The sequence below is a fragment of the Perissodus microlepis genome, chromosome 4 (genome assembly GCF_051167445.1).
Source record: "Perissodus microlepis isolate ML-2025 ecotype Zambia chromosome 4, ASM5116744v1, whole genome shotgun sequence".
Lineage (NCBI taxonomy): Eukaryota > Metazoa > Chordata > Actinopteri > Cichliformes > Cichlidae > Perissodus > Perissodus microlepis.
In genome coordinates this window covers 18,195,769-18,222,216 of record NC_140464.1, presented here as the reverse complement: position 1 = coordinate 18,222,216, position 26,448 = coordinate 18,195,769, and the positions used below count along the sequence as shown (strand labels likewise).

Below are 26,448 nucleotides of genomic sequence, written 5' to 3'. Positions count from 1 at the left end.
GGTTCCTGTTATGACCACTGAGAAATCATCTGTTCCGCATACACACTCGGAAGCTCTCTGAGGAGCCTGCTCCGTCTGTAGTTGTGTTTGTCTCATCCATAAGCCCCGTGTGAAGTGGAGAGGAAAGAGTTTTGCTCACAGCCTCAACCTTTCTACACTGCACTGACTGTACTCCAGGGAGCAGGCCTGGACGAGAGGGAATCGTAGCATCAGAGAAGAAGACTGATACAGGGAGAAGTGAGGACAGAAAAAAAAATTGAAGGAAATTGTGAGACAAGAACAAATACAAAAGCTTGCAGGGGATTAGAGGAGTTGAAAGACAGAAGGAAGCTGAGTAAGAGAAGCAACAGAAAACTAAAAAAGATCTATAAAACTAAACTGAGAACGACAAACGCAAGGAGGACTACAAAGAATCTAGAGAGTAGATTATGATAAACAGTTTGCAAATGTAGGACGTTTGGGACTAACACACACACACACACACACACACACACACTTTCAGCAATTTCCATTGCCATCTTAACTTTTTGTAACTAGGTGTGACCACATTAGGAAGCGTGTTTACCAAGCTGCACTGATTGCATGTATTGCACAGACAATGCTTGCTTAAATATTTCACTCCTCAAAACTGTAGCATAAACTTCCTGAGCATCTATTAGCACATATGCCACTCCTCAAGTCATATTATTGGTAGCAAATTTGAAAATTGCATTGCAGATGTGCCAAAAGGCACCAACAACAGATCGACTACCGCCAGTATAGGCATCTTATTGCAATGTCCCTATCATGCAAACTCTAAACCTTAAAGAGATGTATACAAATGATCACCACTGTGCAGTTTGCAGAGAAAATAAGCTATGAAATCCTGTACAGTTTGGAATTTTAACATTGGGGATGAACAGAAATTAACTTACTTTTGGAGCCAGACTCAAGGGAGCAGTTGAGGTACTGTAGTTTTTGGCACTTGCCACTAAATCTGCACCCGAAGGGCTGAAAAGGAGTTTGCGTGATCATGTTGTTGTAAGAGATTCTGAATAACAGGGATTAACTCAATAAAATGAAGGTCAAAGTTTGTGGATATGTGTGTGTGTGGTTTACATAAAGCTAATTGACAGTATTCTTCTTCTGATATATAAAAAAGGAATTGAGTCATCTGCTAAATGACCTATTGACTATCTTTGCATAACAGTTACAACACTGGAATAAGAATAGATCGGTGTAGATAACTTTGTCCATGCTAAAGAATTTGCATGACTATTCAGTGCAGTTAATTTTTAAAAAATCTTTTTGGGTTCCTTTGCTTAAAAGCACCACTTGAGTTGATAGTTCAGATCACATCACTTTAGTTTATGGTTATTTAATGTTGTCTGACTCATGGCAGAATTACTCAAACCAGTGTTTGTTAAAACTACCAAGCCCATCATGCCTTCACAAAAGGTTTTCATCATAGAGGATAAAAAAAAACAAACAAACATGTAACGGAAAATTACATTTTACAGTGTAGTAGGATCTATTCTGCTTATGGTCTTCACTGTGATCTCATCAAACACCACTGTGAGAATAGCTGTGTTTGGTGTAGATAATCATAGTTTGTATAAACCAAAGACAGTCAGTCAGAAAGGCTTAGAAAATAAGCTGCTGGGAGCCTGAATTTTTAGTACCTGCCAAAATAATAGAGCATGGTGTATTGGCACAGATTAGCAACTGCTACAACTTCAACAGATTTTTGTCCAATGAGTGTCAGACCTTATTTGAATCATCCTCCCGACAAGACATCGCAGTGATAGCCGCTCAGGCTGAGTCACCATCGCCCCAATTTCATATTTGGTCCCAGTTAAATCTGTAGCGCTCTTCTTAGCTCTCAGAAAGCAACTAGAGGTCACAGGTTCATTTGCTGATTGTGTAATGAGCAGCTGACTGCATAAATCAAATGCTAATTACACATAGACGGTGAGCACGATGTGGAGTTCAGATTTGCCCAGCACTTTGTTACGAATAAATGTCTCTTTGTTTTAACACGTCAACTCAATGAGCGCGTATAATTCACAGGTGACACAATTGAAAATGACAGCAGCATATACAGCCAGAAGCACAACGAGTCCCAGCAAATATATTTACGTTTGGAATGACGGTGACCTGTGTCCACGAGTAATGTCGGTGATAGCGCAGAATAGACATGGACCCTCTCCAAGTCTAACACCTGTCAAAGCCAATGTTCACTGGGTGTTATTAGAATTGAGGCAGGAGAGTTACATCATTATGATGTGCAGCACTTCATGCGCTTGTGAAGTGGCTGTTTGGTCTCTCAGAAAAACTTAGGAGAGTTTTCTCCAAGCATGACATCCCGGTGCATTTCAGACCCAGCAACACGCTCAGACAAAAACTGGTTCACCCGAAAGACAAAACGCCAAAACATAGACTTAACAATGTGGTGTATGCTGTACAGTGCAGCGAGGAATGCCCAGACCTCTACATTGGAGAGACCAAACAGCCACTTCACAAGCGCATGGCACAACACAGAAGAGCCACCTCCACAGGACAAGACTCAGCTGTCCATCTGCATCTTAAGGATAAAGGACACTCTTTCGAGGATGCCAATGTTCACATTTTGGACAGAGAGGACAGATGGTTTGAAAGAGGAGTGAAAGAAGCCATCTATGTCCACTGTGAGCGACCATCTTTGAACAGAGGCGGGGGTTTACGACACCAACTCTCTGCCATCTATAATCCAGTTTTGAGATCCCTTCCCAGACGCCTTAACGCCCACTCACATCCTGGGCCATCTGACCTCAGGAATTCGCATGATAAGGTGGGGCCAGGTTTCACAATGAACACACCCGAAACTCTGGCTGATTGGGACCCACACCCAGTTTCACACCTTGGCTCAGGCGATTAGAGGATCATCAGGGGGTCCTTTTGTCCCTCTGTGGGGGGATACTCCCACTAGGTTTATATCTGGGACTCTCCACCATTTGACCTTAGAACTGAAGAAGCTTCTCGGATGAGAGGTGAAACGTCTTCAAGTAACTTAAAGAAGTCCAGACGCTTTTCTTTGCAAGCTCCTTTGACTACGATGACCTGGATGACTGAGAACCTTCACAGACAACTAAATATGAAATTCCCCAAAAGAGCAACAACAATTAATGAGTTTGGAGTTGGAGTTTATTTTGTTTGTTTGATGGATTCTGGTTTTGTGTTATGGACACTTTGTCTGTCACAAAGGTTTAAACGAAAGCATAAAAGAATAAAAGCTTACCCAATCCTTCCATTTATCACCGGCTGCAGCAGTGTGGCAACAGCATCTTAACGTCGTTCATGTGTGCATGTGTGTGCGTCTGATTACGGCAAAATTTTGTCCTGGTGACACCTGCCACTGAGATAAATGGTAATGGAATAGTAAATGGAACGGTTCCTATATAGCACTTTTCTACTCTGTCTGAGCACTCAAAGCACTTTATACAATTTGCCTCATTCACCCATTCATACAAGCACTTTTTTCTATGAACTCTATCCTTTTAGTGTATAACATTATAAGGGTTCGAGCTCATTATAACCTTAATGTTTTAGAAATTCTATGAAGTTGAAATGTTTCTTTTGTTTTTGTTTTCAGACTACACTCTCAGAAATAGGGGTACCAAAGTGTACCAAAAAGGGTACAAATGCTTGTCGCTGGTGGTGTTCCTTTTTGAGGGAGATTTTTGTACCCTTTAGGCTTGGTACATTTTTGTACCTTATGAAGTTGTACCATCTGAAGTACAATCATGTACTTTCCTAAGACATAAATGTACCTTCAAACTATAGTACAGAAATGTTCCCTTGAAAAGGGTACAATAGGGTACCTATGAGGGTACCCCCCCAGCGACAACCTATTTCGTACCTAAAGAGACAAAAATGTACCCCCAATAGTCCAAAATATTTAGTTATTTAACCATTTATTTTCGATAATAGAATCACATCAAAGCATTTAAGCAACCACAGGAATACATCCTTGATTACATTCGTATATTGCCATAGGACATGTCATGAAAAATACATTCATTTAAAAAAGTAAACAGTCACATAAAGACATTAAAAACCTGAACACAATGTTTTGACGGATCACAGAGATGGCATGTATTTAAAAAACTGTCCACACAAATGTTTTGCTCTACTTCAACAAGCCAGAATATATATATGTCATAAATGTAGACAAAGTGGAAAATATTCTTGCAATCACGTCACACAGAATACCTCAAGGACACAAACAGCCTATCATCAACTAAATAGGTGTCTAGAGCTTGAAAGTCTAATTCATTTCCTGGATTGAACAGGATCCAGTCATTGTCAACTGCCACTTGGTAAGCATGGCAATGACATTCATAAGTGCAAGGAAGTAACAGTTTCCCACACAATACCCAACAAGTATCAACATTCAAAATATACTTGATTTTAAAGAATATAGGTATGGCTTCAGTGTGTACATGGCCAACTACAAAAACATCCTCAAGTTCATATTTGACACTGCTGACAGATATAGCAGACACACGCTGAAGCACTTTATCCTGAAAATGCACATTTGTAAAACTTTTGTTCATTTCCAGAGCATTCTGTAAGTCACCTGGCAGAGATGAAAATGGCACACTGACACTTGTGCTGAGTGAATGTTCAAAGTCAACAAGCAACCTATCTGAAGAAAACTCCCAGCACTGTTTCATTTGATGACGATTGCTAAGAGTTGCAGTGATGTTTACAAAGTTTTTGCATTTACTCGCTATATTTTTGAAATATTGATGCTTGCTTTCATATCTCATACACCACAAAGGGCGAAGAGGACTATACATCAAAATCAGCCTTGGGTAGTGAATAAGGTAGTGACACTTGGGTGGGGGCATATTTAATAGAGTTGGTTAAGTACCCTGGTGACACTTACTGGCAGGGGTTTGTCTCCCTGGTCTCCTATGTTGACAATGCAGTTCAGAAGAAAGACAAGTGTTTTCTTAAAGTATGCAGTGTAGGTCATGTTGAACATGAAGAAGGTGGAGAATGCTGAGATGTAGGCCTCATCCAGCGAGCGGCACGAGCAAACATCCACTCCTTCAACTGTCACAACACAGCGACACTGTCTTGAGAGGGCAGTTGTCCAACTCTTATCCTTCATTCGAATGGTTGGGTATGGACTCGTGGGAGTATTCTGCAGAAGAGGAAGAAAAACATTAGTATACAGTATATTTAAGCAATATGTGCCAAGTGGATTTTCAACAGATTCCTCAAATTACCTTCTTTTTTTGCTGCAAAACAAAACTGTCTATTCTGATAACCTGTAAACATGGCCCCTACTCCAAACAAAAAGCTTCTTGACCAATGACTGTTGTAGTGTTTGATAAGCTGCTAAAGTTTGACATAATATTCAAGGGCAAAAGCAATCACCCCTGACAGTGACAGTGCCTGTGAAGAAGAATTTCCCTAAGGGGACAATAAAGGTCTATCTATCTATATAAACACCAGACAAAACCCAAGAGCACAGCAGCACTGTGGATTAACAGCAGTGTTTGCCCTACATTAGCTTAGCTGTGATGCTGAACCGCTGCTGAATTCAGCTCCATGCCAACAAAACACCGAGAATGAAACTTGTGGCCAAAGGCTATGCATTGCATCATGCATTTACCTCTCCAAGGATGATGAAATCTTCTATCTTCTCCTTGAAGATGGATGGCAAGAGGAGAAGTGCCCCCTTGACGTCAATTCCTAGGTCATACAGATGCAAATGCACTTCATTAGATTTTGATAGCATGCAAATTCCCATTAACATGCTCTTGACATGGCACTATGGTACATCAATTATTTTTGGAAGAGAGAGCAAATGAATTGTCACAAAATTTACTATTTGTATGAGGTCAAATTAGCACCTGTAATGTCTTCAGCCAGTGCATTCTCTCTTGCTTCCATGTAGACTTTCTTCAGTGGCAAATCCTTGGTCATTTGAAGAACATTTTGAAGAACAGCAGTGAAGTTTTCGCTAAAGCGGCGATAGATGTTGTCTTGGCAGGGATGCATTAAATCAACCTCATCACACAACTGGAAATGAAAAGAGCAGAATAGACAAAAGAATGACATTTTACATTGAGGATTTAAACTTTTGATATGTTTAACCCTTTAAAACCGGTCGGAGCGGGCACGCTCCGTTTTGCGCAACTACGTTTAAATCCCGGTAGCTCTGCAACCACGTAAGCTAGCGCAATAATTTTTTTTGCATATGAAACCGGAGAAGTTGTACTTACATCTTATGCCATCAGCTTGTGCTTGGTCACAGTTTCCTTCCACATAAAGCTTTGCAAAAACTGCATAAAAAGCGCTTGCAGGAACAAAAACATAATATTCCAGAAACACGCTTTGCCGATCCGATCAGCTGTTCATAACACTTGTTACTTGGAATAGAGTCAGCACGAACTATCACATGTCCGCCATGACCTGCCCGAAACCGGAAGTGACGTCATTTTCGCGGAAATGTAGGTTTTTTTTACCATCAGGGCCTCATGAGCCTATACTGGTGTTTTTAAAAGTTATGTTTGACTTTATGACTTTCTGTGTCGTTTCTGGGATGATTAGGACTCATATTGCACTGCTGGAAATAGTTTATTTTGACGCATATGCTGCTTTTTTGTAAATTTGCACTATAATATTTATTTTCGTTTTTCCTGCAGTATATAAAAATTGGCGTATTTCAAAAATAAAACTATGAAGACACTCAAAATAAATTTCCTGTGGTGGGAAACTAGTTTGTGCAACTTTTTTGTATTTACAGTTTTGAGGGATAAGCCTCTTAAATTTCTCTAACTAGAAATATATGTTAAAAAAACCAAAACGATTTTCAATTTTTTTGTAGTTTATTGCACTCTTTTGCAATTTATGTAATTACTATGCACTTAATGCATACATATTATTAAAATTTAGGCTGTAATGGTTATATTAATGTACAGCAACTTGAAATGCTCCCAAAAATAGCACTACAACATGTAAAAATATAATATAAGCTCTGGCGGACTTGGTTCTATGGTAGGTCTTAAAGGGTTAAAGACACAGACTGGAGATAAATGTAAAGTGCTTTAACCCTTGAACAAAAATTCTAAAGATAATAAACAGATTGATTAATCAGTTAGTACAGAAAATAATAATCAGATTTAGAGACAAAAAAATCATTAGCTGTTTCCCCAATCATCTTAACAATTCTTGTGTTGCAGACAGTGTCCCTGCGCAGAGCTTACAGCTCTCATATTCGAAAATCCCACTAAGTAGGTGGAATGGTACAAATGTGTACCTTCCATTGTTTAAAATCCCTTTGAGCGGGAAACAAGTTAGATGCGATAAATTTTGCTTAGAAAACGATTTTGTTAATAGCTATATTTACATACTAGCATGTTTTGAGAAATTATTGATTTTTTTACATATTTGTACACAGTTAGTCACTATTGATAAAACACTCGAATACGGCGGGCAGACAGACGTTGAACATTCCACCAACAGTCTAAATAGTCCACATTTGTACCTTTCTTTGTTTAAAACTTAGCTGACTGCTAGCTTTCACCCATGTTAAATCTAGCTCTTCGGACTTTTGCTAACTCTACTGTAAAATTACACGTTGTAATTTTTATAAAAACACAAAATCACACCCGACTTACCTCTAAATCTTTGCGCCTCGTCGTCTGACACATCAATGCCTTCTTCCATCAACTTTTTAAGGAGCTCCTCCGTCGATAACCCTCTGAGAGTCATTTTCTGCATCAACGCTAGTCAGCGTGGAGGCGGAGCACTCATCGCTGCTGGCTTTTCAGCCTTTGGGATTAATGCGCGTTGCGAACTTGACACATGAAAATACAACATTGTGGTATTAATGCGCAGTTGTTTAGAAACCGTTATGCTGTCTTGGCGAACTATATTTGTAACTTACAAAATGTAGTCACTGTAACATAAAAATCTGCTTGACATTTTAACTTCCAAAGAACCTCGGTTTAACTTGATGTTGCAAATTCCATAAAAACCTCACAATTAATGAACAATTCTAGGATGTAGTAAAAGCAAAAAAGTAAATGGCCAAACATAACAGTAAAATGATTTCACGTTTTTGAAAGATTTAAAACATTAAAAATTATAACTGGAACTTAATAAAATGGAAATGGACCAGTTTTTTTTAACATCATTTGGTTGTGCCTGCATGTCATTGTGTGTGTTTTTTTTTAAATATAATTTAACATAACTTACACAAAGGTAGGTTACAGATATTCTTTGCATCATAGGATAATTTACGTACAGAGGAGAGGACCAACAGATTTGATTATAACATGTAGCTTTTATGAGCACACTCACATCTCATATGAATTTTACAATTAACCAGGCCCATCCAGATTTTCCCATGCTGACCCATTACCACATTCTGCCACTGTCACTGCAGTACAGGTCAAAATGGTACAGATTTGTACTTTATTTCAAATTGAACCTTTAAAGGGGCATTTCTGGACTTTTAAAGACCAGTATTGTACTTTTAAGGGAACATTTAAAAAAAATGTACCTATAGGTACAAAAATGTTCTTCTCTCGTACCCCTATTTCTGAGAGTGTATGGTTAAATATGAGCTTTTCTAAATCCAGGTTTTTCACTTGAAACGATGCATGATTGATACTTCTGAGAGTTCAGCAAATTTTCAGAGAAAATTACATTGTCTTAAAGAGGATACCTCCCAGTAAATGTGATTACACAGCATGCAATATTTAGTAAAGACAGCATTTAGTTGTGTTTAATAGTGTTAGAATTCTTTAAGCTAAGGTAGCCACTTTATCCATATTTTTAGTCTAAATCTAAAGTGTCTAAGTTCAGCTCACACATTGCTCAGATTTGCTTTGTTTAAAATCTTGGATTGCTTTAATTGTGCAGAACCTAAATAATGTTTTATTCCTTTTTATTTAAGCAGTTTATGGCTGAGGTGTTTGTGCTTCCAGACATATTTGAGGTAAAAGCTTACAGCTACCTGTTCACTTTTTAGTTTCTAGCTTTGAACTTTTCTGATGCCATGACCTACTAAGAGCACATATGCAGGTCAAAGATAGCTTTCATGAAAAGAAGCAAGAAACTGATTCTGTCAGTTTCCAGTGCTATTAATACTGTGCGGTGTAATGTGTATAGCTTATCAAAGTAACAAACCCCTCTGCTGAGCTTCATTTGAATTTGGTCTGTAATAAAATGCATGCTTAATATAGACCAAAATCTAAAAAGTATGCTCTTATATTTGTCGCGGAAGCAAAGTTTACAATGTACAACATCAGTGTGCAATACTGGCAGAAAAAAAAGTTGAATCCCGTGTCCTACATTTTTATAGTTACAAATGGATCGATGATATGAGTCATGCATTTTCCCTTTGAGACAGGTGTTCTGCGTGTCCCGTATTCCTAATTATGTAATCATATCCCATACCACACACATGCAGACATACTGTGTTTCCTGCCTCTCTTGTATGAACCCTCTGGGTTTCAGTATGTGGAGCACCAAATGAGATCACGTCTCCTGTGGAGGGGATAAACCTCAGACGAAGAGCAAGACACTCAGTTGCAAGGGAGTGTCCCAGTGCGCGCTCATGAGGAGTTCAACAGAGAATATATTTGTGCCACTAGACAGAATGTAAAGAGATGAAAAGAAGACTGCAATATATTGCTTATAAGGTATACAAATGTTATGTGTAGGTGTGAGTGTAAATGACCCATTCAGTGATTTAAGGTTCCATCTATCCATCCATTCATTTTATTCCTTTTATCCAGTTCAGGGTCGTAGGGGGTCTGAGCCTATTCCAGCTGTCATAGGGTGAGAGGTGGGGTACACTCTGAACAGGTTACCTATGCAATTTTGAATTACCATTTAACTTAACATGCATGCCTTTGGATTGTGAGAGGAAGCCAGACTACCTGGAGAGAACTTCATGCAGTTACACGGAGAAAATCCACACAGCAAGAACCCAGCCAGTTCAAACCTAGTACCATCGAGCAGTGACGTGACAGTGCTAAGCACTGAACCGCCATCGGGAATAATATCATCAAACATAAAAAAAGAGATTATTAATTTACATTATCAATTACGTTTAGGAGCATTTATTTATACCTGGGTGTTTCTCACAACTGACTTTTGGACCAGTCTGGCATAAAAATGTTGCACATTCAGTCACTGTTCAAGTAAAATAATGTAATATTCTTGTTATGTTTACTGTTCTGTAGTTTGCCAGAAAGTTAAGCACTTATTTGAATCTCCTCACCAACAATCTTGTGTATACATTTGATAAATTGAGTATTCAGAACTAATGCATTAATTGTAAACAGACAACATACATTTAGTCTTCATATCTATTTGTCTTATCCATTATCCAGTACATGTTTAATGTCTTCTTTGTGCCGTGTCTCCCTAAAATCTTAAGACCAGATACCTAACAGGTGCCCGAGGTCATCAGATACATGCAGTATTATGCAAAGAACTGCAGGGTTACCATTCTCTGCAGTAATAAGTAGATTAAAAGAGAAGATGGACCTGATTCTGCTCACACCTCTGGGGAGCATGGACCAGAATAAATTGTAATGAGTTCAATTCTTTGCCAGATTTAGAAAGAAGCAGAATTTAGAGCACAAGAAATAAATTTGGTCGGTTTCTCAGAGGAGCAGGGAGAGATTTTCCTTGTTGTTTTCATGAAACGATGATGGGAATCAAGAGAATATGAAACTAAAGGAATGTGAGAGGATTTTTAGAGAGAATGGCATGTACAAAGACAAACTGTACCGTTCAACGCTGTACAGAATCTGTCCTGACTTGTTTGCCTTTAGATATCCTGTGTGCATACATGCGAGCTGTTATATGAGGGCGTCTATGTGCTTCAGGGTGCACATGTACTCATCCACACTTTTCTCTGAGAACATGTGTCCATTTTAGTGTGCATATGCAACGTATGTGTAATTGTAAGTATGTTTTTCCCAGCTGCTGAGCCGGCAAGAGGACAATGTCTGTCATGATGCAACAGGCGGCTAATCCTCTCCTTATGTAAACGCTTGACTGCTATTCAAATGACATGCAGATGGGTTAGAGAGCTTAGGTTTTGGCAGGATAGTGTCATAACAAGTAATGTCTGTGAAGACAATGTGCTGTCAGCATTTGGATGATTAATGCTGTACTTCATGTTTGAAACAGGGCCTCTCAGGACTCAACAAAGACTGGCAGGTTCACATAGTGTAGGTATCAGCCATAGCTTGATGACCTCATAGCCTCATGAATTGGGGAGGGGAGAAGCAGGTAATGACTAAGTGCAGAGGCAGTTGGCTAAGAGAACATCATTTGAGTGCAGCATGAATATATAATATATATATATATATAAGAAAGAAAAGCCAGCACAAGAAAAAAAACTTGGAACAAGCCCAGTTGAAAGCCGACTGATTTTGTGATGCCCACATTAGGAATTTAGTGAAGTTTGAATTCAGTTCAATCTTTTAAAGTCCACAAATAAAGCCTTCATTCTTTGTTAAGCATGTATTCTTTGACAACCCTTCCAAACAACATTTGTTTTAAAAAAAATCCAAAATAAACCAAAACCAAATAGTTTTGTTTTCATCATGTCTATCATTCAGAAATGTTCCTTTTCTAATGTTTCTCCTTTTTCTCTTCTCATTTACAGATCCCACTGATCATTCCAAAGGTTTATCAATTTGGGTCTGTCACAACTAAAACTGAAGACAAACTGTGTTACCTCAAACTTTTATCCAACAAAATATGACATAACATGGGTCCCCTGCTAATCCCCATGAAGCAGAGACTGGTATCGTGAAGGCTTCACCCCTTTTACCGCTCCCAACCCAGACCCATCTCCTCTTTGGAAACCCTACCAGCAGCTTTTGTTGCTTTCCTTTACCTGTAAACACACCTTTCTTTCCCATTTCCCTCTATTTCCCTGATTATAGTTTCATTTTTTTCCCTTTGATTTATATTGGAATAATGCAGGGTGCTTCTACCACCTCCGCTTTCCTTCTTATTCTTCCCTCCCTCCTATTTTTCTCTTATTTCCCTAACACGGCTAATGGGGACTGCTGGCTCATTGAGGGGGACAAAGGCTATGTGTGGCTAGCTATATGTAGCCAGAATCAGCCTCCATATGAGACTATCCCCCAGCACATCAACAACACAGTGCATGACTTGAGATTGAATGAGAACAAGCTGAAAGCCGTGCTCTTCAGTTCCATGTATCGATTTACCAACTTGACTGACCTCAACCTCACCAAGAATGAAATCAACTACATTGAGGATGGAGCCTTTGCAGGACAGGCCAATTTACAGGTAACAAGAAGATGGGTGTTAAAATGCACACGATGCATTAGATCACGGGTGTCGAACTCCAGTCCGCGAGATCCTGTATTCTGAAAGTTTTACATGTGTCCCTGCTACAACACACCTGAATAAAATTTGTAGGTCCTCAGCATGCAGTCAAGTCTTGCTAAAAGACTTGACTTGACTGTCTTGCTAAAAGACTTGACTGCATGCTGAGGTATCAACCCCTAACCGTAACCCTATTTAAGTACATTTAAATAAAAGTGTAAGTTTAAAAAAAAATGTACTTCTAAAATCTACTTTTATTGCAACACTCTTGAGCTTCTGTAACATGAATCAAATGGCTAAATTGTTACCTCAGCATGCAGGCAAGTTCTGTATAGTCTTGCTAATGACCTACTAAATTCTATCAGGTGTGTTGCAGGGACACATGTAAAAGTTTCAGAACACTGGCCTTCGAGGTTTGACACCTGTGCATTAGATCTTAATTTGACCTTAACATTTTCAAATTGACCAGTGCATGCATAGGATTTAGGTTGTATTAATTGTTTGTTGTACCTTATTCAAGCAGACTATATTTAGTACTCATTTTTTTTAATGATTTTAAGGAATTTTTTTTACAAATTATACTCTTACTCTTACCTCATGTTTTGATGCCCAAAATTGAGCTCTGGTCTTTGTTCTTATTCAAGAACAATATTCAACTGCTGAAACTAATTTTTCTATTTAGGAAAGCAAGTAAATAACTGTAATTTCATATCTTGGTCAAAAAAAGATAATAATGTGTTTTATTCTTTCTTCTGCATTTTTGTAAGTTTGTAAAATAAATTTGAAAATTCCAAGTAAACAGCTATGATTGTATTTTAGCAAAAAAAAAAAACACAAAAAAAACCCATTTAAAATATCATTTTTATTAAAGCATATATTCTGGTGGCTTAGTTATTACAGAAATATTTTAGAATTGTTATGCAAATTGTAGAATATGCTACAGCATCAGAGTTATTTGGTAATTTGTTTGGGACCCCAATGTAAAAATATATCATTTTAAAAATGCTCTTGTTTTTCTCAGGTTCTTCAGTTGGGTTACAACAAACTGACAAACTTGACTGAGGGTATGCTGAGAGGGCTCGGCCGTATGCAGTGCCTGTTCCTGCAGCACAACCTGATTGAGGTTGTTGCCAGCAATGCATTCTGGGAGTGCCCGAGCCTGAGCAGCATTGACCTGTCATCCAACAAACTTGCCCGCATTGACCCATCTACTTTCACAGTTCTTAGTCGGCTTATGGTTTGTGAACTGGCAGCAAATCCATTCCATTGTGGCTGCGATCTTTATAGTTTTCTAACCTGGTTGGAGTTCTTCAACAATGTCTCACATACTTATGACCGCCTCCTATGCGAGACGCCACGGGAGATGTTTGGCTATCCTTTACTGAGTCCTATTGCAGCTGGACATTCTGGTCGGAATGCTAAAAACATTTTGTACCATCACTGCCGAGACGGTGTAATGATTCCAGGAATGACCTCTCTACCGCCAGATTTAGATGGTCCTTCTGGGATCGGACCAGAGATGTTTGGTGGTATAGGACCATACCACCAGCCTACAACCTCTTCCTCGTCTACTGAAGACAGCTTCAGTCCCAGCATAAAGCTCCATCATGTCTCTTTGTCATCAGCATCTCTCCTTGTGAAGATTCCAAAGCCCTTCAGTAAAATGTATATTCTAACACAATACAACAACACATTTGTGTCTGATGTCATGAATTTGAAGAACAAGAAGGAGATGATCACCCTTAACAAACTAAAACCACGCAGTAATTACACCTTCTGTGTGGTATCCATCCGCAACTCTCAACGTTACAACCACACCTGCCTCCAGTTTTCCACTCGGGGGCAAAGTCAAGATGATATGCTCCCCACACCTTCCACCACTACTCACTATATAATGACTATTGTGGGCTGCCTTTTTGGCATGCTAATCATTTTAGGCCTTGTCTACTATTGTCTTCGTAAAAAACGGATGCATGATGAGAAGAGGAAATCTATCTGTGTCAAGAAAACTATACTAGAAATGCGCTATGGACCAGAGGTGGCAGCAGCAGTAGCAAATGATCCATCAGCAGTCCACAAACTCCAGGAACAGTCCAGAGAACATCACCAGTATCAGCATCACCATGGAGGGAAACTTCCCATGTCGACATCCTCAAGCTCAGGAATGCTCCACTCAGCCAACACCACTTCCTCAAGACTTTCTTCTATTCCACAAGTGGAAAAGATGGCCACTGCCTTTTCGGAGGCCATGGCTACAAACAAAGGGAACTATATGGATATCAGAACTGGAGGGGCAGGGGTGGAGCGGATGGGAGATGGTATGCATGGAGTGATGAGGGGAGAAGACTTGAGGGACGATGATGGAACTGATATTGGCGATGACTCGGATGATGATGGGCATGGTTCTGCATCTGAGATCTCAACTATTGCCATGGAGGTGGACAAGGTTAATCAGATCATTAACAATTGCATTGATGCCCTGAAACTGGATGCAGCTGCAGTTGCTGCTTCAGGGGCCTCTACAAACCCTTCTTCCTCCAATCCCACCTCCCCACCTCCCACCAGTACGTCCTCCCTAACACGTGGCCTAATCCCACTCTCTCAAGGGGTGACAGAGACATGCCAGGTCATCGCTCCCAACAAAGTACCCCCTCCACCTCCACTCCCTGCCTTGAATGCCCCTCTCTCTGAGCGCCCTGGAATCAGTGGTGGGGGATTTGTCGTCACTCCCCCCTACAGGCCCCCTCCTCCGGCCAACGCTGTACGTCCCATTCAGCGGCAAATGAGTGCAGATGCAGCTGTCGTTATTGTAAATTCTGTCAAGAAACAGTGCAGTACCACATCTTGTGGCTCCATGGGTCGAGACAGGGAGCGCGGAGGAGCCAGGGTATACAGCCTGGACGTCCCTGAGCCAAGGAGCCCAGATGCCTGTAATCAACAGCAGCAGCAGTACCCAGACCGGGCCAGTCCTGTGGGCTGTGGGGAGCCCCTGGAGAGACTCCCTTTAGTGGGAAGTGGGAGCTGTGGTGGAGGGAGTGGTGGTGGTTGCGACAGTGGTGGTGTTGGTGCCCAACATCAGGACAACCAAAAATCCCACCATTACCATCAGCAGCAACAGATACATCATCAACAGCAGCAGAAGCAGCAGCAGCAGCAGTTGGAGGTGCAGCAGGACTACCACTGCTCGGAGCACCGCCACTCTGTCCCCGCTCTCTACTATGAAGGCTCCCACCAGGGTTCCCCAGCCCAAAGAGTTTCATTCTTAAAGCCCCTGACACGGTCCCGCAGGGACGCAGCTTCTTACTCCCAGCTTTCGCCTGCCCGCCATCATTCCAGTTACTCAGGCTACTCCTCCAGCCCCGAGTACTGCTCAGAGAGCTCACTGCGGATCTGGGAGCGTTTTCGTCCCTACAGGAAAGGCCCACGTGATGAGTCCTGTTATGTGACCGCTGGAAATGCCCTTCGGAAAAAGGTGCAGTTTGCTAAAGGCGAGGACCTGCATGACATTCTTGATTACTGGAAGGGTGTGTCAGCACAGCAAAAGCTGTGACTGGGGGCCAGAGTTAAGCACTGGAGGATATAGAGTTCAGATACTGCTTTTACTGATGCACCCCTGGGCCAGAGAAATCAGTTTTACTTCATAGGGAGAAAAATGTAGGACAAAATTTTGCCTTTAGGTTTTTTTTTCTCCTTTTGGCATGCTAGGTGTATAAATATTGCGCTTAAGAGCAAGGACTGCAAAACTGTGCCTGGGATCTGAGTCTTTTTTTTTTACACATCATTGTAGCAACTTCTATGGTTCGTTCTTATTCGGTGTTTGTGGGTTTCATTTATAGTACAGGGAGCAAATGCCAACTGTGTAATTTAGTACTCTATTTGACTGATCACATTTTGTGATGCAAAGGACCATCTTTAACAGTGCCATGTTTTCATCTGTGGGTTGTCACAGAGTAAATGTTGATACCCTTCATTTTCTGCTTAGTGTGATCCAAGATGTTTTGAGTTTTTTTTTTTATTGGGTGCTGCATACGTTTTTAGCATTCCACCTGGGATTATTTAGACGTTCTAAGTAATGGTGAATCTGATAGGGTGTGATCTGTGCTGTGGCACAACTGACAACATGCAGATTAGTGAACAGAGATGTCAAATTCAGGCTCTGACTTTATTCTCTTAGATCCTTCTTGAGGCCCAGATATTTGCATTTCAAAAAGCATCTGGCACACTAAAAAAAAGGAATCATTGTAAAGAAATGAACATATGAAGATAAAATATAGTGAAGTGGGTTCATAGGAAAAAGATCGACTGGGACATTGGCCGGAAACAGTGCCATGGATGCGTTTAAAGCAGGGGTGCGGGAACACTCAAGGGCCGGTGTCCTGCAGGTTTTAGATGATCCAACACAGCTGATTTAAATGGCTAAATGACCGCTTTAACATGTCTTGAAGTTCTTCAGAGGCCTGGTGATGAACTAATCATTTGATTCAGGTGTGTTGACCCAGGGTTATATCTAAAACCCGCATCCTTTCAAGTAACAATCTTGCATAGTTTAATGAGTAAAGAACGCGTTCCCTAAAATATCCTCACTGACCTAAATCGTACTTCGCTGAGCAATGATCTGAATTATGGTCTTTGTCTGAAGCAATACAGAGGACACATTAACATTCCCTTAAATACTACTTACAGGATGTGGTGTACAATGAGGGAACCTTACTATGTAACACATAGGTTGATTAAAGCGATAGATATCACTTTAATTATATGGGTCACAAGACGTGTGATCCATATATGGCAGAAGCCAAAAAAAGAAATGAAGGGTTCAACCCAGGTTACAAATCATTTTCCGCAGCCACAGTGAATGTAAGTAGATTACAAGCAGGCAGGTTATGGGGAAATCTATTTTCATCATTTAGTGTTAGCACGACCGTACATTCCAAATCCTTTCTCTTACATTAAAACTCATTGAGGCAGAGAGGGAAAGGACACTTCTAATTACTGCCAATGTATCTGTTCTTTTCTGGGAATTAATGTTACTGTTGTATATAACTGATAATTAAAAAAACAAAAAAAACCACAAAAACAAACAAAAAAATCTTGTTACAGGCATGTCTGCTTGCACTCTATGCCTCATGATTGTGTGTGTGTGGCTGTGTGGTACACAGTGGTCATTGTAAGCAGGTGTTGGCATGCCTTGTTCGATTATATTGTATATTCCCCAACTAATTAAAATTAATATTCGTCAATATTTCGCCCCGTGGCTGGTTGTCTGAGTCTGAACTAGATTATTAACGGCATGTGTAAGTGTAGAGATGTCAAACATGTCCAGTGTATCTTTCTCCCCTTGCTAACTCAGCCATCCCATAATCTCTAATCATAAACAGGATTATCGGGCCTTTTCTTGAATTTTCTACTGAAATGACTTGCTTGTAATAATGACACCTTTGTTTCGTGGGACTCAAAAAGGCATCCTGCTTACCTTAAGTGCTGTGTAACAGTTAAATTTTCATATCATCAGCTAACATACACAATCAGAGACATAATACCCTAAAAATGTGAAAACTAAATCAGCGGTTACCGCTCCATATCTTTGTTCACGGCTACCTTCAGTAAGTTTTAATGACAAGTTTACTGTCAGGTATATATTTTGTTTCTTCTTACGCTCACTTGTATATTGCAAGTAGTGTTCGCTTGGTCCGCCTCCCACCACCTTCCCTACTCCCACAGGTTCAATGATGTACACAGTAGGTGTGATGTGAGCAGGGTACCGAACACGACCTGCTCCGTTTCATTAAATGAGGTTTGTTGCAGACAGAACTTGGAGGAGGGGTGCACCGTGTACCAACACTGCTTCTTTTCTGTTCTTTTTTCTTTGTGATGTTGCTTTTTAGTAGTGGATTGATTCTATTAAAAAAACTGCAGGTTGAACAGGAATGATATGCAAACTATAATGTATTTCCACACTGATCTTTGTATTTCCTTCTTCCTCTCTTTTCTTCTTGTTTATCAAGATGTTTGGATAGAGTCAGATTCAGAGGTCATAATCGTTGGATCAGTGCATAGCTGTGTGTGTCTGGGTCCACTGTAATCTTTTAGCAACAGTGTATCGGGGATGCACCACCTCATCTGCCTTGTTTTTACAATGAAGCACCGTGTGATGAACATATAATACAGTCCTGGAAGTCTTTTCTGCTTTTTTCTAAGTAACATGTTACTGTGACTGACTTAGTTTTACCAGTTTGTTTACTTGTATGTACTAAGAGTATCTAATCCTACAGAAAGAACTTGGTGCATTCTTCATCTGCCATAACAAGTTTACAGAAATAGACAGCAAGGTTAAGCATAAGCAACATATGTTAAGGAATATCAGGACGGTTTTCATTTCAGTTGCCATTTGTGTTAATCTACCTGACAAAATAACATTTGACATTACTGTTCAGTGAAAAGGACCACTGTAGCTCTTAGTATTGTGTGCAGGAAGTTGTATTTGGTGATAGGGCTATGTGCTGGGTTTTCCGTGCCTTTCCACATGAATTAATGAAAAGCTGGTGGCAGCGAGACCAGAGAACATGGCAGAACAGTACAGACATCAATGATAGAAAGTCTGTGAGGTTGCAAAGCGGCTTGCAAGCAAGCTGAATAGCTTTCCCAATATGGCAAAACCCAATCCGATTTGCATTTGGATGTATAAAAAGGCCTCAGCTGAGCATTCAACTTATGTGGCTTGGCACTGAAAACTATATAAGTAATTTGATTTTATTAATGTTGTCACTGACTTTTCCCCTATACATTTTCTGTTTTATTTAACACTTATAATACATCAGTGATTTTCAGGAGATAAACTTTCTGTTGTCAAGTGCTCTTCTGCTCAATTTTGAAACATTTGCTTAGATCCCAGTTTTCACTGCATTTGAGAGAAGTGCGAACATTTCTAATGATTTCTGAGTAGCTTCAGTAAACCTCAAATGACTGTTATTATTATAGTTGAGCAGAGTTTTCCCATTACAGTTAATTTTAAGTTGTTGCCAAAATACAAACTACATTTGACCAAAAATGTAGTTAAAACACATAATTAAAATTAACATTTAAATTTGAATCGTGAGACAGTAAAACTTGGAAGCAGATTTCAGAAAACACAAAAAAACGCAGCCACAGATAATATTGAGCATGATTGTGAACAGAAGAAGGTGAGCAACCATTTTTGCCCTCTGAAATAAATGTCTGCTGTCTATTTTTGTTTGAAACGCACCAGATGGTGTTTTAAACTTATTAGATACTTAACAAATTGATTAGACCACCTGTCATAAAAACAAGAAAACAAATATTTTAGAAATCTGTCAAAATTTGTTTCAAACTAAAAATATATATTGGTCTTTATTTTGCAAATCATAAATGTCCAAATTTGAGGCAACATGCTGGACTTCTCTAGGAAGTTACAAATTGATCAGGTGCACCATCAACCACTAAAACTATTTTTTCATTTTCAGGAAAGTAAAGCAATTTGATGTCTCAATAACAAAAGAGAAAATGTTTGTTAGTGTTTTTTCTACTTTTTTGTAAAACAGTACATTTGAAAATTCATGGATAACAACAATATTGTAATTACGAAATGCTAAAATACAAGCATTAAAATATAATTTCACTTAAAGAGCTTCTGCATACTAGTGGATTAACCATTGCAGAAACATAAAAAAATGATTTTAGTGATTGGCAGTACTGTTAATTTAGGGGCAACTGTGGCATGATCTCTACATTGAATGGTAGTCTAGCAAATTCAATCCATATAAGGATTTTAATTCAATGCAATAGAGACTAACCATTTGGTCAAAGAGTCCTTTAGGTTATTCATTCAAAATTGAGACAAAACTTTAAATATTTTTCAGAACATTAGCAATGAGATTTTACTTTTTTTGTTTGTCTCACAGAGTAAGGAAAAAAAAACATGAAGCAAAAATATCTTCCTTCCCTGCCCATGTCCTCATTGAAACCCTGGAGGGTGACTCACTTGGAGATGGATGGTTGTTTTTGTAGTTCCATCGATGTTGTTTGTCTCAAAGCAACCGGCAAGTCAGACGTGAGAAAACCATGCAGTGTACTATTAATGTTTGAACCTTTTCTTAGAGTCTGGCTTTTATGATTTACACTTTCTCCAAGTCAGGCTTGAATTAGGTTCAGTTCTGATGCTTTATGTCTTAGTCTCATGTCTATTCAATGATCAATGGTAATAATAATAATGAATTTTATACCCAGACAATTAATCCTTGATGCACTCTATTGGTTGTCATAATTGGCAATCATCATCATTTATACATTCCTACTGTAAAATAATATAGAGGATATCTATATGTACAAGATATAACAATCATTACCTAATCACAACACTGAATGATAAATATTGAGTAAGTTTAGCAATACAGGTATATGTTTAATAATACATGGTGTCATAAGACCATCATCAAACTGAATTTTTCAACTTGTTTATTATGTGTGTTTATTAAGCATTTTATCCCTCCCCTTTCTTCTCCTTTTACCTTCCCTCACCAGGAAACACATGAGTCAGGATGGGTCACAGTGTGATGAAACTTAAATGAGTATTTTCTTGAAAGGCAGGTAATAGACACGGTCCTGAAAGAATAAGGCACTAGGCTGGATGAGAGCTGAAGGCATGTGTGGAAACATGGCTACAGGAACAAACAATAGCACATCTATAACAGGGATTCTTGTGGGAACAGTTATTACTAAATATTCCAAATTGATGGCAGCTAAGACCAGCTCTCAGCTTTCAAAAGCATCAAGGAAGGCAGGCATCTGCATTGACAAATCCTTTCTTTTGGTATCCTCAGACCTTCTGTCCAATAGTCTACTAAGTCAGTTAGTCAGTTGATAAATGAAAAACTGCCCTGTGTGTCTTCTCATGATAGCCGCAGAAGGGCTTCTGAATGCATGCCATTGTGTGTGTGTGTGTTAGCCTAATGTGAAATTGTATTTTCGTAAAACGGTGAAAGGAATTCGGCAAAAACAAACGAAACCTGGCTTTGTGTGACTAATTTCTTGCTCACTCTTCACACAGCACTGACAGGCTGAGAACCGCCAGCCCTTCCTTTCCATCTGCCAAGCTCTCTGGAAAATCTAACTGTAAAAATCTGTAAGCTGAAAGCATTCAGTGACAACTACTATCCTTCACCTGAATGTACAAGTTACCCCTAATGTGGTTTCTGAGCAGAAGAGCATTTGAAAATCCTATTTCTATCCTATATCAGTAAGCCCAAATGGGCTGATCGGACCCAGTTTCCAAAGAGGGACAAAGGACTAATAGAATCTGTGAAATATCTGTGAATTTTGTACACTAGATAAAAGAAAACATATATAGTAAGGTTAAAAATGCTTCTATGGATGTTTTTTATAACTCAGCCTGATCTATTGATATGTCTATGTGTATCTATTTTTCAGTTTAGTTGTCTCTTTTTCTTTTTTAGTTTCTTTTTTGTTTGTTTGTTTGTTTTTTCTTGGTGTAGGGGGGTTATTGGGAAATTATTGGGGACAAAGAGACTGACTTTTAGTACTTGCGATGATTTATGTTATAAAGGTTTAAGAACAGAGGAAACTTAACATAGTGTACTACATAAAAGAAAAAGTTGTTATATTTGCATGATTCCCTGTATTTTTTGAGAGACAAAATATATTGTTGTGTACAATGAGTGGACGTACATCGAAAACAAAAACTGTAGGGGCTCAAATATTGTCAAGTACCTTTGATTTGAACATCTAGGTTTTAGCCTTAGTTTTTTTTCTAAAACAATGGTGATGTTATACTTACATTTTTGATTCTTGCCTACTGGTTTTCATTTGGGTGGTTGTATTATAAAGTGTACTGACAGTTACCTCTGCAGATATGCTAATCTTTAGCAACAGGTGTATAAAAAGAGGGTAAATATATAATAAGCTGCTGGTTGTTTACATCCATCTGCTCTCTGTTCTTCTTCTTTATTCTCCATGCAAAGCTATCTTTCAAGCTTGAGAGTTACCCGATCATACTCTGTCTGTCAGCCATGGCAAAAAAAAAAAAAATGTTTTCCTTTTTTTCTTTTTTCTTTTTGTAGTGACGCAAGCACACTGTGGATATTCTTAACCTAATCTCAATCATTCAGTTAGCATTCACTGGCAAATTAATGCAGCCTCAGCAGCTTCTCCCTCAGCCTCAGCCCCCTTGCTGTTAGGCAAATGAATGATTTTCATTCCTCCTGCTCTGGTCTGAGAGCCTGCTGGCTTTCTATCCAACTAGTTTATTAAATTCACCCTGTATCCGGCCAGTTGTAAATCAGCCGTTTATCATCATCCTTGAATAATAGACTATTTAATTAAGTAGTTCTTCTGCTGGAAAACTTCTTGAATGTGCAAAACAGGTGGTCTGAAGTTGAATCAAAGAAAAGACATAGCTGTGCCATTATAGGAGCTGAAACTGAAACTGAGGTTCTTGTACTTGTTCTTCTGCAGCACTTAAAAAACAGAGCACACGCTTAGAAAAGAAAACCACAAAGACTCTGGTGCATTTTATTTTCTTACCCATCCTGTAACATGTTAGTAACACTCACTGTGGCTCTCCTGCTATGTTAGTTATTGCTATAGGGTTTGTGCATGGCAGCAAGCCATAAATCATAGCCATGTTTACTTTCTGCAGCGATAACGCAGAGATATTCATTGCCCATTTTGTGGCCCAGTCTTTGCCAAAACTTTAAGAGGGCTGCTTGTGTCAATTACACAGAGAACATTAAATGCATTAACCCAGGGCTAAGTTGGGTCCTCTGCCTTTCAAAAGGGCCCAGGCTATGTTGGGCAGCCAATTTATAGAGATTGGTTTTAATTGGGTGAAATGACACTGTAATCAGATCAGTTCTATATTGGTACTGGAGGGTAATCTGTAACTCAGAGCTCCCATTTCTCTAACCCCTGATCCAAAAGCTGTGAAAATTGCAAAAAAGGTTGCAATGTGGTGAGACCAAATGCTGTTCAGTACTTGGAGCCAATCATTAGGATCAGTGGAAATGTTTTCTGTACTCACAAACAGCAGAGGCTGGGTCACACAGCCCAGTGCTATAATAATCCCCAATCCAGAATGATTGGCCTTGTCAGTGCCAGAGATTGAAAACTCTACAGCAAAAATGGCCCGTTGTCCACAGAATCAAGGGCCTTCCTCAAATCACTGAGGAAAAGAAATAAATGTGGACTGTTCAAATGCTAATAGTGCCATTCTTGCCTTACAGCAACAAAAGCATTAATTGTTCATATTTGCCGTCAAGTAAAAACAATTTCGAAACATCTAGTGTAAGAGAGAAATGAGAAAGAGCCCATATATAGAAATTACTATTGAAAAAGACGACTAGCAATATCAAAATTGCTGATCAATTATTGAAATTCTGCTGAGCACCAATACCACATTCCACATGCACACTGTGACCAATAAAGCCATGTTTTAGAAAAGTACAGTGCAGGTTTCTGATGTACAGTAATTTTTCAGTCCTTAAATCATTGCTTTTCATTTGTTATGGAGATGTTTTAATTTCATTTACTGTATATAAAATATTTTTTGTTTTTTACAGAAGCATTTTTCATTCATTTTTTTAAACTCTCAAAAGAAAAATTAGAAGCATTTGGCTTTCTTGCAGGTTGTACCAGCTGAAAATAAGTGTAAAGCAGCATGAAAAGCCCCCTAAAAGTATCAGTATTTGTGGTCACAACTATGTAATATATAGTTTAATTACTGAGCTGAGGCGCGACCACCATCTGTGTGATTTCTGTAAGGCCAAGGTCTAAGGCAAATTCTCACAATTATCATATGGTTTTAGTTCCTGTTTGGAAATGTGTGTAAAATTTATGTCGAAATGTGAGTCTTGCCTAGCTGACAGCATCAGGAGGTCTTTGTCTAAAATGAAGAGTTGAAAATGGCCACAGCAGGATCCACTTCCTGTCGTTGGAATTTTTTTGACTGATGGCAGCAAATCTTGGCTTTCCGCTTTCTTTAAATATTTGTTGCTGATATTAACATTTCCCTATGCGATTTCTGTACAAAAGATCTATTTCTATATTTGCAATAAATTTGTAATTTAAAAAGAAATACTTGTGAGAGATCTCTTTAATTCACTGAATTACCCCATGGCTACACTGATTGCGTAACATTCTTCTGTAGCTTTATTATTATATTTTTTTATTCATATTTTTTTCTTTAAATACAAATCATTTCCCCTACCAATACACACCAGTAGCCTCTTGTACTCTCCATTAAAAGTGGAGTCCTTTGTTTAGAGGACCCACTGGCACACATAAGCACTCAAAGTGTTGAAAAAATTGAAAGCTGATGACTCATGAAAACAACAAAAACGTCCACCTCAGTCACTGTTCCATTGAGAGTCGGATTTTCAAGTCCAATGTGAGTCAACACTGAAGATACAAGTTTAATGAGAAAAACGGCCAGAGAGGTTTCTGAGCCTGAAGGCAGAAAATGACAGGGATTTGGGAGTTTGCTAGTAGCCTTTAAAATGCTGGGTTTGGAACACAGAGGAGTTATTTATTCTCTGTGCTAATCTTAAGGATTGCAGTACTGTGAAAAGGTCTTGAGTCAACGCTCATTTCGTGATATTTTACTTCCAAAGAGCTACAACTTCAAAAAGAAATTTTCAAAGTGATTTTGAGCAATAGTCCTCCAAGTTTTTCTTTGCCACTCATGACTGTGGTATTCCAAATGACATAAGAACTGGTGTGAAAATCAGTGTGAACAGGTCTGCATACAGTGAGGCATGCAAGTGTAACATTTTTGGTTCAAATCACACTGAGTTCAGTGATTCAGTTGTATGAAATCAGGAGAAAGGTACAACACTGAGTGTCTAAAGTCATCTGTAAAAACATGGAGGCTCTGGCATTTCAGTCAGTGGTTTTGAGGATCTTGTCAAAAATGATGGAATTATGAACACAGAAAAGTCCGGTTAGATTTTAATCCATTGTCAATTATACCTGGAAACTGTAATTGACAAAGGGTTCATTTATCAGCATGACAACGAGCTCACTGCAGTAAAAGCACATCTGGATAGAAAAACGGACAGGGGAAGACTATCAGTCATGGATTGGTCTCTTCAGAGCCTGGACCTCAAAATTACTGAAGCAGTGTGGGATCATCTTAACAGACAGAGGAACAAAAAGCATCAAAGATCCACAGAGGAGCTTTGAATGTCCTTCAAGAAATCTGTTCCTGAAAACTACTTAAATAAATTACAAGATAGCATGCTTAGGAGAGTGCAGCTGTGTTCAAGAATAGAGGTGGTCATACCAAATAAAGCTTTTAAGCTTGGTACAAACTCAGTTTTTCTTTATATACTTTATTTTAATGTATGTTTGCGCATATTTTAATGTGTAGCTTTGCTTAGTTCCTAATTTCCTAGCAAAATGCAAAGAAATTAGTGGTGAATTAAGTGTTTTTCTTCTACTTCTACCTGCAAATTTGGACCTTACCACCGTAGCATTGTGTGATTCACACTATAAAACCCTCATTTTTATACTGGGGATTGATGCAGACTTGGTTCATTCACTGTCTGAAACAAACTTTTAGAGGTGATGAAAGGCCATTTCTGACTGGCCACTGTCTGGTTTCTGCAAACAGCCTCTGGTTCTTGCGCACCACCTCCCACTACTTACCAGTGTGGCACATTTTTTTTTAATTCATCTTCACAGTTTATAGCCTAAATAGGATCCAGTATTTGAAAGAGGATAGCAAAAATATTAACAGCAACAAGAATTATACCAGGATGTTTGATAAATATTAGCCTCATTACCTATTTATTGTGAAACATAATATTAGTTGTCGTTTTTGCAAACACAAGCCGTGTAAAAAAGTCTATAGATTTTGTTGTTTAAATGTATATTGTTCAGATAGTGTAGCAGCAAGTGAGTACAGGAGTATTTACAATCAGAGTACCACTGAAGAGTACTTCAGTGGGGCCTATTCCAGCTGATATATTTTGAAAGGTGCGACATATGCTGAATAGGTCACCAATCCATTATGGTGCAATGACACACTCTCACATCCATACCTATGACCAG

The 26,448-nt window shown here is 39.0% G+C and overlaps 2 protein-coding genes across 4 annotated transcripts in view; one reads left to right on the top strand and one right to left on the bottom strand.

Moving 5' to 3' along the window:
• Positions 1-24,472, top strand: part of elfn2b (extracellular leucine-rich repeat and fibronectin type III domain containing 2b) — an 85,853-nt gene extending 61,381 nt beyond the window's left edge. For both annotated transcript variants that reach the window (XM_084926252.1, XM_084926253.1), the window contains 2 exons: positions 11,672-12,327; positions 13,388-24,472. In XM_084926252.1, the coding sequence (XP_084782378.1) occupies positions 11,989-12,327; positions 13,388-15,916 (2,868 nt within the window). In that variant the 5' untranslated portion in view covers positions 11,672-11,988 and the 3' untranslated portion in view covers positions 15,917-24,472. The remainder of the gene's footprint in view (positions 1-11,671; positions 12,328-13,387) is intronic.
• Positions 3,983-8,531, bottom strand: LOC146388759 (uncharacterized). 2 transcript variants are annotated; one of them, XM_084926255.1, is made up of 4 exons: positions 7,656-8,531; positions 5,886-6,054; positions 5,645-5,724; positions 3,983-5,170 (listed from the first exon to the last, which is right to left on the bottom strand). In XM_084926255.1, the coding sequence occupies exons 1-4, from the start codon at positions 7,686-7,688 to the stop codon at positions 4,874-4,876; spliced, it is 579 nt and encodes a 192-aa protein (XP_084782381.1). In that variant the 5' UTR covers positions 7,689-8,531; the 3' UTR covers positions 3,983-4,873. The 2 variants fall into 2 exon arrangements, with proteins under 2 accessions (XP_084782381.1, XP_084782380.1); XM_084926254.1 differs by lacking the exon at positions 7,656-8,531 and having other exon boundaries at positions 5,886-6,554.
• Positions 24,473-26,448: the final 1,976 nt, after the last annotated feature.

What these genes read in the sequence shown, in the direction of transcription:
- LOC146388759 (XM_084926254.1), bottom strand. Translation starts at nt 6,093, where the DNA reads ATGTCATTCTTTTGTCTATTCTGCTCTTTTCATTTCCAGTTGTGTGAT. An exon ending in ACTGGCTGAAGACATTACAG is followed by an intron (nt 5,725 to 5,885) that starts GTGCTAATTTGA and finishes TGTATGACCTAG; the next exon opens with GAATTGACGTCAAGGGGGCA. An exon ending in ATTTCATCATCCTTGGAGAG is followed by an intron (nt 5,171 to 5,644) that starts GTAAATGCATGA and finishes CCTCTTCTGCAG; the next exon opens with AATACTCCCACGAGTCCATA.